Source organism: Miniopterus natalensis, chromosome 14, assembly GCF_054644295.1.
Source record: "Miniopterus natalensis isolate mMinNat1 chromosome 14, mMinNat1.hap1, whole genome shotgun sequence".
Lineage (NCBI taxonomy): Eukaryota > Metazoa > Chordata > Mammalia > Chiroptera > Miniopteridae > Miniopterus > Miniopterus natalensis.
Window position 1 is genome coordinate 37,250,281 of NC_142094.1, and position 22,559 is coordinate 37,272,839.

Sequence of the window (22,559 nt, forward strand, 5' to 3'; positions counted from 1 at the left end):
AGTTGAATATGGGACTGTATTAGTATTGAACTTGATGATATAACGCAAAGGATTTCAGTGACTTACTGAGATTTTGACAACTCTATTATTTTTATGGGTATTTTTTATTTTAAATGACTCATAAAATACTGAAAATTCTTTGTATTACCCTTTTTTTAACTTTTTTTTTAATTACATTTTTTAGTTACAAACCTCCCCTAAAAACCCCAGTATTTTAAAAATAGGCCTCTATATTGAATTTTAAAATTAATCTCTGTACTATTTCTGAATTTTTTTTTTTTTAATTTAGCATCCCTAAAAATAAGTATAAGGCTTTATTAGCCCTTACTAGAAAAGTTTCACTTTCATGTTCCCCTTTCACTCTGTAGGTTTGGATGGAATTGTTGAGCAAGGCTTCAGTTCAGTATGTGGTAGCAGCTGCTTGTCCATGGATGGGTGCTTGGCTTTGCTTAATGATGCAGCCTTCACATTTACCTATTGATTTAAATATGTTGCTGGAAGTAAAAGCGAGAGCCAAGGTAAGTGAAAGGGATGTACTTTATTTGTATGTTCAGCTCATAATTATTAATATGGTAACCATGTAAGAAATCTGTATTGCTTTATCGTAAATATGATTTTATTTATTTAACTTAAGGGAAAATTATCTTATGAGGATCTTAACAAAATGCATAATTTTTATCCACTAAAATTTTGTGAAAACTGTATTTTACTGGGATTATAACAAATGAGAATATTTTTGATGTTGCTGTTAAACTTTAATGATTAATCTTTAATTGTTGTTTTTTGTGGTTTTTTTTTTTTTCATTCCCTCTAGGAAAAAACAGGTGGTAAGATACGCCAAGGCCAAAGCCAGAGTAAAGAAGTACTTCAGGAGTACATTGCAGGTGCAGACACCATTATGGAGGACCCATCCACCAGAGATTTTGTGGTTATGCGGGCTAGAATGATGGCAGCCAAGTGAGTATACATAAGTTCAAAATTTATTTAACCCAAAGATTCCTCTAATGTGTCTATTAATCCTTCTTCATCACACTAGTTACAAAATAAAAAAATTAATGTATAAGAAAGCTTAATTTTTTGAAGTTTTAAATAGGATGTATGTATGTATGTAAGATTGGAGTTATGTCTTTTTGGGAAAAGTTACAGGTTCAGTAGGGGAAACTACCTCAGGTAACTTCTATAGTAACTCTTTTTTTCTTCCTTTTAGGTTGTTAGGAGCACTTTGTTGCTGTATTTGTGATCCAGGTGTAAATGTAGTAACCCAAGAAATTAAACCAGCTGAATCCCTTGGCCAGTTACTACTCTTCCATTTGAACTCCAAATCTGCCTTACAGAGGATTAGTGTTGCTTTGGTAATCTGTGAATGGGCTGCTTTACAAAAGGTAAGATTTTGCTCAAAAGGTAATGAAGTCACATTAAGTAAACCAATTTTCATTAGCTGTTAGGATTATTTTCATTATACTTTATAAGCAGAAAAGTGAAAATTTTCTCTGCATAAAATTCCAACAGTTACAAAAAAGTATTTCAGATTATATTGAAACATTGTTTCTCATTTGCCTTTAACCCTCGACTTTTTTCATAGAACCCCCAGTCTCATACCTGAGACTACTAATTATGCCTATACTTAACATTTACTTTCGATCCTACTATTTGCTAAGAAATGTCCCTCTTAAAAAAAAGTGTATGTATGGAAGCAGTCCAGAAACAATTGGTCATTCATTCCTCTCTCTCTCTCTCGAATATCACTGAAAACTACAAAAGATAAGAGGCTTTGGGTACTAGAGATCCATTTGTATGAGTAGTCTAGCAAGGGCAGAATTTTTGGTCACAGGAAGAATAATCTCCACATTTAAGCCAAAATCTTTATGTTTCCAAATAATCCATGCCCTTGCAGCCCATTTAACTTCTAGTAAGATGTATGATTTTGTATAAGTCTTGCTTCTGTGAATTAAAAAAACTTCCTGCTGGCTTTGTTTAATCCATTGACTGGAATTCTGGAAATTTAACTGTCTGCACTTGCTGTGAGAGTTGCTTATTTACTGCCTCTTAGCAGTTTGTCAGAGCTGTGTCTAAAAGTAATTGAGCCATGCTCTATTGCAACTGAGACCCCAGCTTTGCTTCCAGAAAGAAGCAAGGCTCATCTGTTTTTAGGCAGGACTCGGTGTGCTGGAGAGGCAGTGATGCTGTGTTTTTGTGCCTCTCAGACTCAGCAGCAAGTGTTGACAGTTCGGTTTCTGGACCCTCACAGAGCTTCCCTGGACTTACTCTGTCTAGCCCAGGCTCATCACCCAGATCCCACAGAACCCCTCATGGCTCACCACTGAGGCCATTCCCCCTCTGGTTGGGGCAGGCAACAACCAGAGAGAGTGGGAAGGGTTAGTTAAATTTGGGGGCAGGTAAGTAGCTTTTAAATTATATATCCATTTCTACAGTATGGCATGTGAAGCTATGGATTCGACCGTTAAGAAATCTAATGAGTTTTTAAATAACATTTTTAGTGCATGCTAAGTGTTCTTATCTTACTGATTTCTTTTTACAGTTATGTATTTTTAAATCTGTGCTATATAGATGTAAACTCGGAATAAATTCAGAGTAAGGTAACAGTAATTAGTTGGAAAATGTAATGGAATTTTAATAGTTCCATGTGCATGTTCTGTAGTCATTCATATTAAAATTTTAGATAGTTTGGGTGTGATACCTTTTCTCTGTGCAACTAACTATGTTTTAGGAGATAAACAGAACATAGATTGAAAATCAGTAGGAATTTGAACTTGGAGTTTGCAAGTGAAGATTTATGCATCTCTAGAATTATGCTTATTTGCCCTGAATATTTGTTGTCTGTTGTATTTTAGGAGTGTAAAGCTGTTACGCTAGCTGTGCAGCCACGTTTACTTGATATCCTTTCAGAACATTTATATTATGATGAAATTGCCGTCCCATTCACACGAATGCAGAATGAGTGTAAACAGCTTATTTCATCATTAGCTGATGCGCAAATTGAAGTTGGTAATAGAGTAAACAACAGTGTTTTTACAATAGATCAAGCTAATGACCTGGTAAGTAAAGAAGTAACTTTCTTAATTTTAGATAGAGCATGAAATAAAGATTAGAAACTTGTCATATCATGTTTACCACAAAAACACTGTAATTTGTTGAATCTGTCTGTGTCTTGATATCCTGCCATTTTTACCCTTTTGAAAAGTTATTTCATTGTATTGACTTCTCTTGAAATAAAGGGATGGGGAAGGAATTTTTTTTAAAGTTTAGATTCTGGCAAACCAATGCACCTTTATTAGAAAAGCTGTTACTTTTTTTTGTTGTTTCTCTGTCTTGCTTAAGTCTGGCAGAGTATAGAAGAAAAACTGCTTCTCTAAGTTCCTAAATAATTCTCCCCCCCCTCAATTTATAAAGAAAATTTTGAAACACAAAAGGCAAGACAGTTACACAATGAACATTTCATATACTCACCGACTGGATTCTAAAGTTTACATTTTACTAATGTTGCCTTATCACATGTATATGCAACTAACTGCCCCTCTATCCAGTCATCAGTCCATCTTATTTTTTTGATGCATTTTTAAGTCGCAGATATCAGTACATTTCAGGATGTATATCACTAACTAAAATTCAGTATTTGACTGATTTTTTGCTCTTTTTTGAGTTAAAATTTATATACTCTGAAATACACAAATCTTAACTGGACCATTTGATGAATTTTAACAGAATATACTTAGGAAACCCAGATCCCTAACAAGATACAGACAGTATCATCCCCACTTCTCAAGTAACCATTGTTCTGATTTTTCTGTCATCATAGGTTACTTTTGCCTGTTCTAGAATTTCATATAAGTGGAATCATACACTCTGTGCTGATTAGTGTAAGGATTTTTTTCAGCATGATGTTTTTAAAATTCATCCATGTTATATGTATCAATAATTATTTTTTTTAATAAATATACTCCAATTAGTTTAAGCCCTTCTCCTGTTGAACACTTAGGCTGTTCCAAGTTTTTTGCTATTAGGAACAGAGCTGCTATAAACATTCTTGTACAAGTCTTTGTAGATAGTATATTTCCATATCTCTTGGGTAAAGACACTGTAGAATTGCTGGGTCATAGGGTGGGTGCTTACTTAGTTTTATAAAAAATTGCAGACCTTTCCCCAAAGTGGCTATATCATTTTACCTTCTAACCAAGAATATGTGAGAGTTCTTCTTGTTCCACATCACCATCAAAATTTGGTGTGGTCACTCCTTTTAATTTTTGCTATTCTGGTGGTTATGTGATAGTGTCGTTTTGGTTTCAATTTGTGTTTCCTTGATGACCAATATGTTCAACACTTTATTATGTTTTGGCCATTTGTAGGGATTTTTTTCTGAAATGCTTATTCAAATCTTTTGTCAGTTTTTAATTAGGTTGTCTTTATTATTGAGTTGTAGGAGTTTTTATATATTCTAGATACTAGTCCTTTGTCAGATAGGTGCTTTCTATTTTATGTGGCTTGCCCTTTCATTTTAATGGTGTCTTTAGATGAACAGATATTTTTAATTGTGATGAAGTCTAATTTATCAATGTTTTCTTTTATGGTTATTGTGTTGTGTGACCTGTTAATGTATCTTTTCTTATCTCCAAGTGGTAAAGGTATTCACATACATTTTCTTCTAAAGCTTTTTGTAGTTTTAGCTTTTATGTTTACATTTATCATCATATTGAATTAATGTTTATGTATAGAGTGAAGTAGAGATTGGATTTTGTTTGTTTTTCTTAAAGATATCCAATTTTTCCTGTTTTTCAATCATTTATTGAAAAGGTTTTTCTTCCCCCAAGTGGATTGCCTTGGCACCTTTGTCAAAAATTCATTGAAGTATGGGTGTGGGTCTCTACCTGGGCTGTATTTGTTCAATCTATTTGTCTCTCCTCGTGTTATCACCAATGTTTTGGGTACTGTAGCTTTTTGTACTTAATAAGTCCTTGAGGTTAGATGTTGTAAATGAGTTGTTTTTTTTTTTATTTAGAGGATTAGAAACTGAGCCACTTCACTTGTGTTGGTCCCTATGAAATAGCAGTCTTCGTTTCTTTCTTTCTTTATTTTATATATATCTTTATTGATTTTAGAGAGAGGAAAGGAGAGGGAGAGAGAGAGAGAGAAACATCAATGATGAGAGAGTCATTGATCGAGCCTGTAACCCGGGCATGTGCCCTGACCAGGAATCAAACCCTGATCACCTGGATCCTAGGTTGATGCTCAGCCGCTGAGCCACGCCCAGCCGGGCTTCATTTCTTTATTTTTTAATTAAAAAAAAACACGTTTTTATTTATTTCAGAGAGAGAAGAAGGAAGAGGGAGAGAGATTAGAAACATCAATGAAAGAGAGCATTGATTGGCTGCCTCCTGTACACACCCTACTGGGGATTAGGCCCACAGCCAGGAATGTGCTCTGACCGGGAATTGAATTGATGTCCACTTGGTACATGTGTCGATGCTCAGCCAGTGAACCACACCAGCCGGGCAGTCTTCATTTCTTACCCTCCTAGTTAAAAAGTTATGTAGTTGAAATTTTGTTCTCACCAGTGAGAGAAATCTAAAATTGCTATTTTTTTTCCTGTGGTGGTCTTTTATAAAGTTGTTTTTCTGATTGTTGTTCTATAATTTTTCCTTTCACATCCCTTTCCCGCTTTTTTTTACCTGCCTGGAATGAAATGTCAAAATTTTTTTGTTGGTCTGGATTCCCTTTCTATTATTTCTTTTCTTTTTAAAGCTATCAAATGGCCTCTTCTTCAAGCTTTTGTTATTTCACCAATGAAATTACTGTTCTGTTTCATGAACTTTGCTGTTTTGACCTGAAGTATCAGAATCTCTGGAAGATATTAGGGAATGGCAATTTCAAAAGGTTAGTCTTGGCCTTGGCTAAGCACTGCCTGCTGTATGTATCTTTCATTGAATCCCAGTGTTTCTCTTGCCTGCCAAGTACAGGCGTTTCCCTGAGGCCTTTCTTTGTCTCTCACCATTTTCATGAATTAGTTCTTATCCATGTGCTGTGTGTGCTCTCTTCTCTTGATCTTTTATATGCTCTTCTGTTAGGCATTTTTACTTGGATATCTCATTGCCACTTCAAATTAACACAACTAAAACTGGAAATTTTTTAAACAGAAAAATACCATTTTTATGCACACTCACAAATTTTGTTAAAATTTCCTTTCAAAAAGTTTCATGCGTTTATCCTTTGTTTCCATTGCTCCAACTTAGCCAAAGGCCGTAGTACGTTATCACTAGATCCTGACTCACCTCTAAACCTCCAGGCAGCTCTGGTTCATTTTATTCTATGTGCTGTGCCAGACTAGTAAAATCCTCTGGTGCCACTCTGAGTGCATCCCTCCTCTCTTTAAAAACATCATTTTCTTCCTCAATTTGAGTTCTTTCTTTCTTTCTTCCGTTGTCTTTAAATTTATCATCTTTCTTCCTCGTTATTTCCCAGATCTCCACTTAAACAGTTTATTTTTTAATTTATTGACAAGAGAGAGAAAGAAAGAAACATTGATTTGTTGTTCCACTTATTTATGCATCCATTGGTTGATTCTTGTATGTGCCCCGACCTGGGATCGAACCCACAATCTTGGCTTATGGGGATGACGCCCTAACCAACTGAGATACCCAGCCACTTAAACTTAGTTAGCTTTCCTCTTGCAGAAAAATACACCACACTCACTTTCTGTGTCTCACTCATTCTCACTTCTTTGCCTGAGCTGTTTCCTTTTCCAGGAATTCCCTTCCCTCAGTCCTCTATGCTCATCCCAAGTTCATCTCTTGACCTTCCTCCATCTGCACCCTGTGCACAGGCCATGATAAACTGTTTTCAGTTTCTTGGACAACATCCAGCTTTCCCCTCCTTAACTATTTTCCAAGATGTCCCTACAACTCCTGACTTACCCATTCTATAAAAATTCAAGTGTTAACCTACTGGCAAGCCTCCACTAATCTTGTCACCTAAGAAGAGTTAAGCAAACCCATGTGCTCCCACAGCAACTTGCACTTACCTCGGTTATATGTTACATTGTCTTAGTTGTTTACTTACATATCTATCTCCTACATTAGTCTCTGCATTTTTTTGAATGAAGACATATTTTAGTATTACTCTATAAATACTTGTTGAATGAATGAATGAGTTAATTTGGTAATTGGAAAGCTTTTTCCTTAGTTGCCTAGACAGAAACATAGTATATTGAAGACAATGTTTTCAAACTTCTAGCAGTGAAACTCTATTTCAAATAAATTTTATGCAGAACTCAAATGAATAAAACATAATGGTTTGTGATCATGTTCCTTTTTAGTGAGCAGATTGACAAGGTCAAGCAGATACAGCTCAATTTAAAGTCTTTGGTATTTTATAATGATAAAAGAAGATCTTATTAGTGTGCCAGTTTTGTTTTTCATAATAAGAGGCCAGCATTATCAGTCTTGTTCATAATGGAATTGATCATTTCTAAGTCTGAAAAATTAGGTTCTCCATTAAAAAAAATTAGGTTCTTTAGTGTTACAGGCTTTTCTGACCAATATTGATTAGACTGGATCTATTTATGGAACTTCTTTATGATTGCTGTTACCTGTCAAACAAGATTATTTTTGTTATGTAAGCCATCACTCAGACATGCTCACAAAAATGTGTACGTAAATGTTCAGAGCACTATTATTCATAGTAGCTAAAAGGTGGGAACAACCCATACATTCATAAACTAATGAATACAATGATAAATACAATGTGGTGTATCCATATAGTGGGATATTATTTGGCAAAAAAAGGGGGGGAATAAAGTACTCAGACATGCCACAACATTGATGAATTGTGAAAGCATTATGCGAAATGAAAGAAACCAGTCACTACAGATTACATATTAGTCCATTTATATGAAATGTCCAGAATGGGCAAATCTATAAAGACAGAAAGTAGATAAGGCTGGGAGGAAAAGAGGAATGATTGCTAATAGGTGAGTTTTATTTTGGGGGATGATGAAAATGTTTTAAAAGTGTGGCAATGTTTACACAACTCTGTGAATATAATTAAAACCATTGGATTATATACTTTAAATGGGTGTAGTGTATGTGAATTGTATTTGAATACCGTTAAAAAAGATGTACTGAGCAGTCTTTTAATGGGGCTTGTAAAGTAGTCTAATACTACAGCCTTATAGCTTTAGGCAGTTCTTGGTAATTAAAGAATTAATCTATTGTACACCCCCTGCCCTATTATTTGGGCATTTTCACCAAAAGCTAGACCAAAGAAAGAATGATGATAATTCAGTTAGTAATACTTATCCAATTAGCAACAGCTATCCTAAAAGTTTCTGAATTGAGAATATTTTTCCCTAAAAGGAAGTTTGTGAGTTCTGCTATTCCTTAACAGTTTATGTTTGCTTATAGCTTTTTTTTTTAAAGATTTAAAAAATTGATTTTTAAAGAGAGGGGAAGGGAAAGGGAGAAAGAGAGGGCTGCCTCCTGCACGCCCTCTACTGGGGATCAAACACGAAACCTGGGCATGTGCCCTGACCTGGAATCAAACTGGCAGCGTTTTGCACGGGATGACGCCCAACCAACTGAACCACACTGGCCTGGGCTGCTTATGGCTTTATTTCACTAAAGTAATATGTGAAATAAAGTGTGTTGAGTATGATTTTTTTTCTCAGATGTTAGGTCAGATTAAAATAGTTTATTGAATACTAAAATAATACTAGATATTGCAAAACTTCAAATTGAAACAGAAAGCTTGCTGTCAGCCCTTTAGGATTTTATGGACTGTTTTGGGGTTGACATCATTAATGATTTTAATTTCTCTTTTTCAATAGGTCACTACTGTGTTTAATGAAGTCACGTCATCTTTCGAATTAAATCTTCAAGTGTCACAGCAATTAGATAGTAAACGACAGCAGGTCCAAATGACAATTACAGAGACCAACCAGGAGTGGCAAGTGTTGCAGTTGAGAGTGCATACTTTTGTTGCATGTGCAGTTGTTAGCTTGCAGCAGCTTCCGGAGAAATTAAATCCTATCATAAAACCTTTAATGGAGACAATTAAAAAAGAAGAGAATACACTAGTGCAAAACTATGCGGCTCAGTCCATAGCCAAACTACTTCAGCAGTGCACAACGAGGACACCCTGTCCCAATTCAAAAATTATTAAAAACCTTTGCAGCTCACTTTGTGTGGATCCTTATCTAACTCCTTGTGTGACATGTCCAGTACCAACACAAAGTGGCCAGGAAAATTCTAAAGGTATATATCTAAACCTTCATTTGGGGTAGAGAAAGAATTAACCATTTAAATGTGTTTTCATTTACTTATAGGTATAATTTAAATACAAATCCCATTTATGTTAGAGCTGTTTCCCATTTTGAGAGAATTTGCACATACTGCTAATCAAATCATAACCCTGTAAACTCAAGTCTGCTATTCATTAAAGGCCTGATATCTAATATAAGGTGACTGAAATCTGAGACAGGTGTAAACCCTTCCCTTCTCTTTCAAGGTCATTATAGGACTTACTGTGAACTGGGGGTAGAAAACTTCATGGTATCAAATGTTGAAGTTCTTCCTATTAAACTCTGATTTCTCTAATTTGGTGCGTGTCTTTTGAAATAAGTAAGTTCTATTACCTTTAGCAAATAATTTATAACCAACTTTTCTGTTTTCATCTGGAAAATGTATATGGAAAACAAAAACTGCTTTCTCGAGGCTAGTCTCAAGGACCAACATTTTTTCACATGCCTTAGTCCTATGTGATTTATTTATTTTTGTTAAGATTTTGGAAAAGCAAATTATTCAAAAGGTGATAGACTTACAACTTTGGCACAATATAGGTCTTGAAAAAAAAGTGAATGAACTAGAAAAGGAATGTGGTGGACATTTTGAATATCAACATTGTAAAAATGTGATAGGGTGATTCTAGTCCCCACGCGAGCCCCCAGTGCTATGCAAGGCAGCAGTACTTTGCAGGATCAATGTTTCTTACATAACCATGGATGTTTCTTATGGAGAGAACTTGCAATATTTTTAAATGTTTGTTTTTATGCCTAGAAACAATCATTTAAAGAAATTAATATGCTTTAACTTGAAGGCACAGTTATTCTTGCATATGATAGTTCTTATTAACATGATCCTACAACTTTGATTATATTAAATATGGACCTATTCAGACATCAAAACATTTAACTTAATGTTCTAAATTACTGATAATTTTATTACTATTTCATTGTCTAAAGGAAATGTACTTGGCCTATAAAAATTACATAGATTTAAAATATGCTGTTTGTTTTTTTGACCAGGAAACATCTGGTCACATATTATACTTAAAAGGCTATTTAACTTTTTTCTTTATTAGGATCCAGCTCTGAAAAAGATGGAATGCACCATACTGTCACCAAGCATAGAGGTATAATTACACTCTATAGGCATCAGAAAGCTGCTTTTGCTATTACAAGTAGACGAGGTCCTACCCCCAAAGCAGTAAAAGCTCAAATAGCAGATCTTCCTGCAGGAAGTAGTGGAAATATCCTTGTAGAACTTGACGAGGTAAATTGTTTTTTCTTTCAATACTCTGGTTTTTAAACAAATATCTTTCAGATTGAGAGCTAAATTGTCAATTGCCATATCAGCTTCCAGGATTGCATTTTTATATTTTTAAGTGAAAGAACTGGGATTAATAACCTTTTGGAGTACTCCAGCAACAAGATCCAGAAAAACTGAAAATTTCTTCAGATTTCTCATGCATCAAATTTTAACTAGCTTAACTTTGGTTATCTCCCTAAGCAAGAAACCCTCTTGGTACATAAGTCATTCATAAATGTAAACTAATTCACTCCTATAGCGGTGACTATAGAGATGTTAAATAACTGAAAGCTAACTTTTCTCAGTCTTAACAGTGTCAGGAATTGTTGATACTCAGAGAGTAATTTTGTAAGTCAAATAATTGTCATCTATCTGACTTTTAGTCAACCTAGAATTTATTAAATGTGTGATGTGAGGGAGGGATCTAAATTTATTCTCCTGTATGAATATCCAAGTTATCCCACTATTGATCCTTTCCTCCCTGATTCAAAATGGCACCTTTGTTATATATCATGCTTTATATAAACTATATGAAGATCTATTTGGGCATTCTTTTTCTTTAGTCTACTCTTGTTTTACAGTATAACATTCTTTAAAGATGATAAAAGTGGTTATTGAAAACAGTAACATTATTAACAGTGGATGAATGCTGTAGAACTCTTTCGGTTGCAAGACATTGGAACTTACCTGAGTTCAGCAATAAACTGTCAGTGCTAAAAGATATGTGTTTAATATATATATTTAAAAATATAGGCCTATTTTAAGGTTTAAAATAAAAATGTTAGCTTATTGTCTGTTTCTTTTAAACTATTCTGTGCGCTGGCCAGTGTGTCATCCCATGCACTGAAGGGGTTGCGGGTTTGATTACCGGTCAGGGCACATTTCCACATTGAGGGTTCGATCCTTGGTCGGGGTGTGTGTGGGAAGCAACTGATCAGTGTTTCTTTGTCATATCTATGTATCTGTCCCCCCGCCCCCTTCCTCTTTGTCTCTAGAATAATGAAAAACATATCCTCGGGTGAGGATTAAAATAGTCCATGAATGAAGCCTTTTTCACTAATTATATTCTTCCAATAATAATTTTAGTAAAAAATTTACTGTGATTTTTATATTTATACCTCTGTGGTTTGCAAAGTTCTTCCACTTGATAATAATTTGTAAAAAACATATCTTTCTGGGGCAACAGTTATGTGTATTGAATTATAATAAAATTATTGCTAGGTGAGAAGGTATTAATCTTGTGGTTAGAGTAAACAGATGCTCTTATTCTAGTCCTTAAACAAATATTAATAAGGATATCATTTTATCTTCCAGTCTCTCTATCAGGTAAGTTTCTTGGGGTAGGGAGAAGAAAAGGAGATCACTTAGGACTGTCTTTAGAAACGACATATGTCGTTCTATTCTTTATCCCCAACCCAAAAAAGTATTTTGCTTTGGATATAAAAAAATCGTTTGGATTTTATGCTGCTGTAAATTTTGTTATTGAAAAATATTTGTAGTTGTGATAAATATATCCAATAATTGTTTAGTTGGTTAATGGTAGCACTGAATTCTTAGATGGTTACTTTTATATTCTCTTAGCAAAATTTCAAATGCATTATACTTTTTGTGAAATTGTGTTTAAAACTAACATTTAATTTTAGGCCCAGAAACCGTATTTGGTACAACGCAGAGGAGCTGAATTTGCTTTGACAACTATAGTGAAACATTTTGGTGGTGAAATGGCAGTCAAGTTGCCACATCTCTGGGATGCTATGGTTGGTCCATTGAGGAATACTATCGACATAAATAATTTTGGTGTGTACATATTTTTCTGAGTTGGGTTTTTAATAAATGTCACTGTAAATTTTTACATATATCCTTATAAAATAAAAATGCTAATACCTGTTTATTTCAGACTTACTGTTTTAAAATGGAAGGTTGGTAATTTGTTTTAATTTTGTATATATTTTTAATTTTTTCTATTATATATTTAGAAAGATAATTGAAATAAATCATTATGGTAAACTTTTTCAGTTGCTTTAAGTGTACCATAGCACTTAAATTAAGAGCATGGCATTTAATTTCACACTGAAAAAGCAAAATCAACTCTCTCATGGTAGCTGGGGAGGTGCTAAAATTTTATGTGGGCTCTATATTTTGAAAAATTATTTGCAAGGTGATACGCACTTAAATCAATATATTTTAATAGATGGAAAGTCTCTCCTGGAAAAGGGAGATGGTCCTGCCCAAGACTTGGTGAATTCTCTGCAAGTTTTTGAAACAGCAGCAGCGTCAATGGATTCTGAGCTTCATCCTTTGGTAATTAACTAATGCAAGTGTAGTTTTTTTCTGTTACAAGTGATTTTATATAAAAGTCTTATGACTTGAAAAATGCAACTTTGATGTCATCCCTAGTAATTGCATTTTCTTTTATATGGTATATCTAGATTCCTTTCTTACTGACAGCACAACTCTTCTGTGATTTGAGGCAGTATTAGGTGCGTGAATAATAGAAAACCCACTCTGGGACCTTTGAATACAGGGCAGTAGGGACAGGTCTCTGATGCCACAGAAGCCAGGTATAAACAGGAAAGAAAACTGCAGCTCTATTCATTTATACCGACTTAATAATATAGCTTTAAGAAAGGAAGAGCACAGGTAATAAAACTTCTTCGCAACGTAAGTGTAGAGGTAGAAGGAGGTTACCTGAAAAAGATGAAACTAATTAGTGGCAAAGATAGAACACTCATTTGAGTTTTAGTATTAAAATTTTTTTTTACAAAAAAATTGAGACAGAGGGAGGAGGAAAAGAGTTTATTATCTGACTTTAACGTAGCAGAAAGTATTATTTTTTCAATATAGACGCAATAGGAAGCTCTCTTCAATTTACAGGGTGCTAACTCAAATTCTCTATTATAGCCAATGTAAAAGGGAGATTCCAGGAGAGAGTAGAGAAGAATGAACTTTTGCCTTTTATACAGTAATAAAATACATTCTTTTACTTGTTAAATTCCACTGATTTATCAGTAAAGGAAGACAGAATCCATCCATATACTCTTACCCTCCATGATCAAAAACATGCATTCACCTGAAATGTAAGGCTAGTCTGTTGAGTAGATATCTGGCTTTCATCAACATTAATCCTGGTGTTCATTGCAGCATACATTTAATAATGGCATATGTCTTGCTGTTGTGGTCATAACATTATGGTAAGCTAGGAAGTTAAAGTGGAAAATGCACCTATCAAAGTATGGTGCCTAGAACAAAATCGGGATTGTTCAACCCAGTGAATAAAAAGTATGCACTTAAACCTAAGCCAGTGCTACAAGATTTGCAGAGAGGTGGTGATGTGTGGTGTCATTTCCCCAGCCTCAGCAGGAGAATCTTACAAGTACCTTTTGATGTGTTCCTGTTAATTTTTGAAAGAATTGTATTTTCCCTTATACCTAAAAGAAGATATTGAGCAGGGAAGTTCTGCACCTTTTCTTTCTAAAAGAGTTATAATACCTTAGTTTGGATTCAATTTTTTATTGAGGATGTTTTGACAGTATTGTTTTGAGATAATTGGAGATATTCTTGGATTTAGAGTCAGATTTGAGAACCCCTGAGTATGGACTATTATAGTTATATTTTAAACAATAGATTCCCTAATGAGTATTCTAATGATCTTAAACTTTTTTTTAGTTGGTGCAGCATTTGCCTCATCTTTATATGTGCCTTCAGTACCCCAGCACTGCAGTAAGACACATGGCTGCTCGTTGTGTAGGAATTATGAGCAAAATCGCTACCATGGAAACAATGAATATTTTTTTGGAGAAGGTTCTTCCATGGTTGGGAGCTATTGACGACAATATCAAGCAAGAGGGTGCAATTGAAGCACTTGCCTGTATCCTTTTTTATTTTGACAAACTGTTGAGCAATTATATTCATTTTATTTAAGGATGACTAAAATAAAATTGATTCATTCAAATATGCACATAAACTGCCTTGTTCCAAAAAGAAAACTACCTTTTTACATTTTACTCTGAAGTATTTTTTATTATAGTATAAATACATTATATTTTATTATGAAAATTTTTACACAGAAATTTTGAAGAATTGCTATTTAGGAGATCTTTTTAATAGGCAAAAACAATTTTATGTATTTTATGAACTATGTATCTAGCAATTGATCTATCTGGTTTATAATAAATGCTTCATTAATATTAATCAGATACTATGTAGGTAGTCCTTATAAAACATTACGTTTCCAGAGTTAGTTCATTACTTGGGTGGAATGTGACTACATATACTAAATTGCTAGAAATATATAGGCAAAGCGCTTTGCTAAAAGGTTACAGCATCCACTGACGTTATTTAACTTGAAGTACCTGAAAAATATTTCTAAGAGCAGATAGATGGAGATCAAATCAGTAGAAAATCAGTTTCAGAAATGCTGAAGATTATAGGAGAACTAAACTTACTGGGCCTGTTATGTACAGTTTATGATTGTCAAGATCCTGATGGGAAGTTTGGAATTAATCATTGAGTGTTGTGTTCCCTGCTTGTAATGTAACTCACTCTATTTTGGTATTGGAAGTTTAGAAAACTTACATGAATGAAAAAAATCTTATTAGTAAAACTTCCTCCAGTCATCCTCAGATGAAAATATACTTTTGTATTTTTAATCATGAGAAAATTACGTAATGTTTACAAAGGAGCAATAGTGTGCAAATGCTGTTATAAGTGAATCAGACCCTGAGGGACAGTCTAGTCCCTCAAAACACATGAGAAAATGAGGAACTGTTTTAGAAGTTACAATCTTGGTGCATTAGTTTGTTTGCAAAAACATCTACCTCAGAACCATTCGGAAATTTCCTTAACTTACTCAGGTGTAATGGAACAACTAGATGTCGGTATTGTTCCATATATTGTCCTTTTAGTTGTGCCTGTGTTGGGAAGAATGAGCGATCAGACAGACAGTGTAAGATTCATGGCTACGCAGTGCTTCGCAACACTAATTAGACTCATGCCACTTGAGGTAAGTGCAAGACACTTGGTTTATGGACTTAATAGAACATGTTAAGTTTTTTAAAATAATGTTGAATATGTTTGTTATAAGCATTAAGAAGCTTATACTTTAATGGGTAATTTTTTTAAACAGTTTTAAGTAAAACTAGGGTTCCTAAAAGACTATTTCCTTGATGCTATTCTAGAAACACAGTCATTTCTAAGTATCCCTATGACATCAGTGTAAAGATTCTATGCTGAAGTTTACATGAAAGGTAAACTTGAGAGGTGGTAACTGAAAGTGTAAAGCAATTGAAGTCTCTGTGGGGGTATGGAGAAAGCAGACTAGAAGGACTAAAGTTGGAGAATTTTGGAGTATATTCATGGAGCAGAAATAATATATGTGGTCAATGCAGGAAATAGTGGCTTGAAGTAAGGGAAGAACTGGAGCCCTACTAACAAGCCCCTTAAAATATTTTGGTGGGATTTTTGTGATTCAGGAAATAAGTAGATGTGCAGTTCATCCATGCTATACTATGTATCAATACTTTGGGAAAACATCTACCTCAGAACCATTTGGAAATTTCCTTAATAACTTAGATGTAATGGAACAACTGGAAGTCAGTGTTGTTCCGTATATTGTCTATGTATCAATGCTTCATTTTTATGGTTGAGTAGTATTCCATTGTATAGACATACAACATTTTCTTTATCCATTTAACAGTTGATAGACAGTTGGATTGTCACCAGCTTTTGGCTATTACAAATAATAGTATGAACATGCACTTACTAGTCTTTGTGTGGCTGTGTGCTTTTATTTCTTTTGAGCAGATAGATATCTAAGAATGGAATTACTGGGTCATATGATGTTTAACTTTTTAAGAAACTGATAAACTGTTTTCTAAAGTAATTGTACCATTTTACATGCCTACCAGCAAAATACGAGCATAAGTTAGCCTCTAAAAAAAAGTTTAGCTATATCTGGTAATGTTGGAAGATTCTCATCCTAATGACCCAGCAAAACCATCCTAGGTATAAACCCCAGAAAAATTCATAGACATATGTACCAAGGCACATCTTCAAGAATATTTATTATAGTACTATTTATAGTAGTCTAAAACCCCTCAAATGTTCATCAGTGGTAGTAGATATGTTAACTGATTATACTATAGTAAGAATGAACAGTACAGACACAGCATTATTAATGAATCCTTTACATAAGATTCCTTTTTTTTTTTTTTTTTTTTATGAAATTCAAAAATAGTTAAAAGTATATGGGATGTATACTTAGGTGATAAAGGTATAAGGAAAAATAAGAAATTGCTATGAAAGTCAGTAAAGTGATTACCTCTTAGGGAACAGAGAGTGAGTTATCACTGGGAAGGAACATATGGGGTCTTCTAGGATGATGGCAGGGCTATTTTTCTTGGTCAGATCATGGTTATAAAGGTGTTTGTTTTATAATTTATTAAACTGTACATTTGTTTATATATTTTTTATATCCAGAATTGTTTTCATCCTCCCTAGGTCTTATTCATAGCCTTTGATTCCTGGGCCTTGCGTCATTTTATCTGTAAGCTAAATTGCTTATATTTAGTCCCCTTGGCCCTTTTTTAGCTTTGGAATCAATGAGTGATGGGAAATCATCATGTTGTCTTTGAGCAGAAGAGTAGATGATAAAAGCAATGTTTTAGGAAAATTAGTCTAATGGCTGAAAGCAGTGTCTTGGGAAAATCAGTTTAATAGCTTTTTGAATGTGGATTAGAATGGAAGTACCCCCAAGTGAGAGCCCAGATCCACTATGAGGTGATAATGAGTGTAAACTTCTTTTTAAAAAAATAGTACTTGATAACATTGGCAAAGAAAAGAGATTTTTGACTTCAGAGATAGAGAAAATAAGGTTCCCTTCGATGTGAAAATTACAAAAATGTGAGGCATATTTTGCTTCCACCATGATAGGAAAACAGGGACCAAATTTATTCTACCTGGACCAGAAAATCAGACAAAATGAATAAAACAGTGGTTTTCAGACATTGAGCAACAGGCAGCACTGAATAGTGATTCATGAGAGAAGGGAAACAAATGAAGAGCCGTGTGGTTTTACCAGGTTGAAGAGTCAGAGTGCAGGGAGGACAAGATGGTGAGAATTTGCAAGGCAAAGTACCCAACAGGAAGTAGCTGCACAGAGAGGAAGCTCCAGAGGTCCCCATAAGGACTGAGCATTCATCTGGGCATATGTATGAGAATATATGTTTGAGACGGGGGGGGGGGGGGGGGGGGTATAGAAAGAAGTAGGTGGAACAATTCCCAGAGCTTACACAGGGCCAGGAATAGTTTGTGTATCCACCAAGCTGAGTCAAAAGACCTTCTACCATATAGAGCATCACATTACAGTCCTTAGAAGTATATTGCCTAAGTAGTGGGGCCAAATTAGCCCTTGACAAAAGGCTGATTTGAACCCACCTTACCAAAGTTTAAAAGCAAGACTTAAAAGGATCAAATTGATTTCAAGAAACTACATTCCAGAATCTTCCCCCCAAATATTTAAACCAAAAACATTCAGCACCTGACAACGTAAAACTTACGATGTTTAACATCCATGAAAAAGTTACCAGGCACGTAAATATTTCTGATAACCAGGAGAACAGTCAACAGAAACAGCCTGTGAAACAGCCCATATAATACAATTAGTAGACAAGAACATTTGTTCAAGAAGGCAGTATGAGTATAATGAGGAGCAAAATGGAAGATACGAGAACCACCTAAATTGAACTTACTGAGATGAAATATATAACTACAAATAGTCATATGCCACAGAACGACGTTTTTTGGTCAACGACAGACCACATATTTTATGGTGGTCCCATAAGATTTTAATGGAGCTGAATTTCCTGTAAGAAATGGAAGTAGATGTGGTTCAGGACAACTTTTTTTTTTCTCTGATGGGAGCATTATTTGTGAGGCTTGGTAATAAATTCCCTCTCACAGCCCCTCAATTTTGAGGGCATAGATTATATCCCAGTCATTCAGCCACTGACCTGTTTCAGCACAGAGGAACCTTTCCCCCTAGTACTACATATTCAGAGGGTTCTTCAGCCCTCCAGATCTAACTTGATGGTCTTCAGAGTACATTGCTATAAATTCTTTTTCCTAAGACCCTGTGCAAGGGCAGAATGCCCCAGGAGTTACCGTAACAAATATTAAGTGCCACTGCCACTTTACTGAAAGTTTTTTGTGGTAGTGTGGAGCCATCCTGTCCCTGTACTTGGGAAGTATTTTCAGGTTGTAATGATGTACAGCATAGGAGAAAAGTCAGTCACTAGAAACAGACTCTGAAATGGCCCATATAATAGTTAGTAGACAAAGACATTAAAATACACTCCATATGTTTAAGAAGGCAGCATGAGTATAATATGGAGCAAAATTGAAGACATGAAAACCACCTAAATTGAACTTATTGAGATGAAAAATATAATTACAAATAATTCCATCAGTTCAGTGTCAGAGCTCATTATGCCAGACAGGGTCCATGGACCCAAAAACAAATTTCCAAAGTAAAAATATTGACTCTTCAGTTCTACACCCACTCCATGTTAAACACCCTCTTTTTAAATGAATACCACAAAGTTCCTTAATCTGCCCACTGCTCCAACATGCAATAGCCAAAACCACATTGCCATTACAATCCCATGTTCCTTTACCTCTCCATTTTAATTATTTCCAGTGCAACTCCCTCCTGACAGTCACTATTATAGTGATCTAAGCTTTACTTAGCCAGTTTCTCCTTCATGTTTCCAATCAATCCAGCCCACATCTCTATTCATGGAGCAGCATTAACAGCTTCAGTGTTTTATTTTGACCCTGTGGGAAGGAAGCAGGGGAAGGAGAGCTTGTGGGACCAGGCTCATAAAGTCTATAGCAGTGTACAGTAACGCCCTAAGACTTCATATGTGTTCTTTAAAATACTTCAAATGTGTTTGTTTGGTAGTCTGATTGTAGCATTTTAATACCTGTCAAATTCTTTAAACTGTCTTCCAATCTTTAAATGTATACTATTTTTTAATTACTTTTCTCTCTGCATTTATATTTTGATAAAACTTAAAATTACTTCGTAATCTAAGGATAAAAAGATTATGAGTAAATAGTTTTAAAATATCATTTTAAAATATCATTTTAGGCAGGCATTCCAGACCCTCCAAATATGTCAGAAGAATTAATCCAATTGAAAGCCAAGGAACGACACTTTTTGGAGCAATTGTTAGATGGGAAGAAATTAGAAAATTATAAAATTCCAGTACCAATCAATGCTGAACTCAGAAAATATCAGCAGGTAAAGTTTTATACTTATAAATATAAATAGTGACTATTCCTTCCAAATGTACCTTAAAGAGTTTTAAAAATTCATTTAGTAAAATCTTATGGTTAGTGTCTTATATCCATTTGTTTCTCTTATGCCTGTAAAAATACATATTTATGGTTTTTACATTTATAATTTTTCTCTTTCAACATTTCAGGATGGTGTGAACTGGTTAGCATTTCTTAATAAGTATAAACTTCATGGAATTCTATGTGATGACATGGGTTTAGGAAAAACTTTACAGTCCATCTGCATTCTAGCAGGAGATCATTGTCACAGGTAATTTGAAATGTTACTTTAAAAGAAGGCTTCCAGATGCTGATAAATGTAAACAAGGTGGTTAATTTATTGTTTTATTGTTGTAAAGGGCCCAGGAATATGCAAGATCAAAATTGGCAGAATGTATGCCACTTCCTTCCTTGGTGGTTTGTCCGCCAACATTAACAGGTCACTGGGTGGATGAAGTAGGTAAATTTTGCTCCAGAGAATATCTCAATCCATTGCACTATACTGGACCTCCTACTGAAAGAATAAGGTAAGAACCATATAACCAAAAAATGTTAAGTCTTTTGCTTTAAGTAGTTTGGAAGAAGAAAATTTATTACAGGTGAATTTAGGTAGCTTTTTTTGTTGTTAGAAACTTATTTAAGGAAGGTGAGTATACATACATTTTAAAGATAATCAGTTTCATCAATATTCAAGGACTTTACCCAAAACACTAATTCAAAAGAATATATGCCACACTTGTGTTCACTGTTATTTGCAATAGCCAAGTGCCCATCAATAGACAGTAGATAAAAAAGTTGTGGTACATATGCACAATGGAATATTACTCAGCCATAAAAAAGAATGAAATTTTGCCACTTGTGACAGCATGACTGGACCTAGAGGGTATTAATGCTGAGTGAAATAAGTCAGTCAGAGAAAGACAGATGCCATATGATTTCACTTACATGTGGAATCTAAAGAACAAAATGAACAAACAAAATTGAAACAGACTCAGACACAGAGAACAGACTGATGGTTGCCAGAGGGGAGGAGAGTTGAGGACTGAGTGACTAGTTGAAGGGATTAAGTAGTACAAATGGGTAGTTACAAAATAGTCACATGGATGTAAAGTATAGCATAATGAGTATAGTTAATAATGTAATAACTATGTATGTACCAGATGGGTACTAGAAACATTGCTGGGAACACTTTGTAAAATATATGATTGTCTAAGCACTACGCTTACACATGGAACTTAACACAAAATAATATTGAATGTAAACTGTAATTGAAAAATAAAATTTAGCCTGGCCAGTATGGCTCAGTGGTTGAGTGTCGACCTGTGAACCAGGAAGTCACGGTTCCCAGGCAGGGCACATGCCTGGGCTTTGTGCTCCATCCCCAGTAGGAGACGTGCAAGTGGCAGCCAGTTAATGACTCTCTCTCATCATTGATGTTTCTCTCTCTCCGTCTCCTTCCCTCTCTCTGAAATCAATTTAAAAAACATATAAAAAAAAATTAAATTCTTTAAAATATATATATCAAGGACTGGGGCTGTTTTTAACAATCAATTAGGCTTTCTAAGTATTGGAACTAGAAAACTATCAGGAACCAAAGCCATTCTCTGTGCTATTCTTGGGACCCTTGTTTTCATAGGTGTTATGAGCCACCCACTTTCCCTAAGAGTTCCCTCTTCCTTCTTCCCTCTCCCCAAAAGTGCTTTTGGTCCACAATGACTGCTTTAGCTGTCCTGATACTGTAGCTACACTAGAGGTCTATTAGTTTTACCCTCTCCGTCTTTACTAGTACATCGTTACTTTCCTCAATACAAATTTTGAAGAAGGGAATCTCATTGATTTTAGTTTGCCTTTCAAAGCTTGGATAGTCATAGGTTGCTGATTAGTCCAAAGGTACGCTACTCCTTCTGTATTAATAATAGCTAACATATATTGAGCACTTAACTGGCCAGGCATTGTCCTAAGCAGTTTTACATTTATGTAAAATTGTGTATTATCACACTTTATGAGGTATGGGTACTATTATTGTTCCCAGTTTGCAGATAAGGAGTCTAGGACATGGGGCCTAGGTCCAAGGTCACTCATCTAATTAAATGAGATTTGAACACAGGCAGCTCAACAGCTTGTACTCTTAAAGTTAGAATTCATTTATTTACAAGTGGTAGAAACTCAACTCAGACTAGCTGAAGCAAACAGGAAATTCATTAATTCACTAAATTGAGAATTTCCAGGGTGAATTCTTATTTCAGGCATGAATTCTTGTTTCAGGCACATGTAGGTTACTCTCATGTGCTCTTTCTTCTCATACATAACTTGTGTTTGGTCAGTGTTGGACTTCAGTCTACAGTTGGTGGGTATGATGATCATGGGCAGTCTTAGGCCCATTGGGTCATACCTGCAAACCAGCCCTTTGTAGTCAGTGAACTTATGAGTGGCTCAGCCTGATTCAAATGCCCAACACAACATGGGGTGGTGAAGGAATAGTGCCTCCAAGGAAGAGGTGTGCACGCAAATGAAGTTAAAACTCCCACCACATTTTGAGTCAGGTATCCACCCCCCCTTTTTAAAATAAATAAATAAATAAATAAATAATTTCGGAGAGAGGAAGGGAGAGAGAGAGAAGCATCAGTA

At 34.9% G+C, this 22,559-nt stretch overlaps 1 protein-coding gene across 1 annotated transcript in view; it reads left to right on the top strand.

Moving 5' to 3' along the window:
* The window catches only part of BTAF1 (B-TFIID TATA-box binding protein associated factor 1), an 83,415-nt gene that overhangs the window by 49,145 nt on the left and 11,711 nt on the right, over positions 1–22,559 (top strand). The window contains exons 16-28 of the mRNA XM_016220768.2: positions 369–518; positions 815–957; positions 1,208–1,382; positions 2,853–3,056; positions 8,837–9,263; positions 10,369–10,559; positions 12,239–12,392; positions 12,787–12,896; positions 14,262–14,463; positions 15,449–15,597; positions 19,744–19,896; positions 20,081–20,202; positions 20,291–20,458. Coding sequence (XP_016076254.1) covers positions 369–518; positions 815–957; positions 1,208–1,382; positions 2,853–3,056; positions 8,837–9,263; positions 10,369–10,559; positions 12,239–12,392; positions 12,787–12,896; positions 14,262–14,463; positions 15,449–15,597; positions 19,744–19,896; positions 20,081–20,202; positions 20,291–20,458 — 2,348 coding nt within the window. The remainder of the gene's footprint in view (positions 1–368; positions 519–814; positions 958–1,207; positions 1,383–2,852; positions 3,057–8,836; positions 9,264–10,368; positions 10,560–12,238; positions 12,393–12,786; positions 12,897–14,261; positions 14,464–15,448; positions 15,598–19,743; positions 19,897–20,080; positions 20,203–20,290; positions 20,459–22,559) is intronic.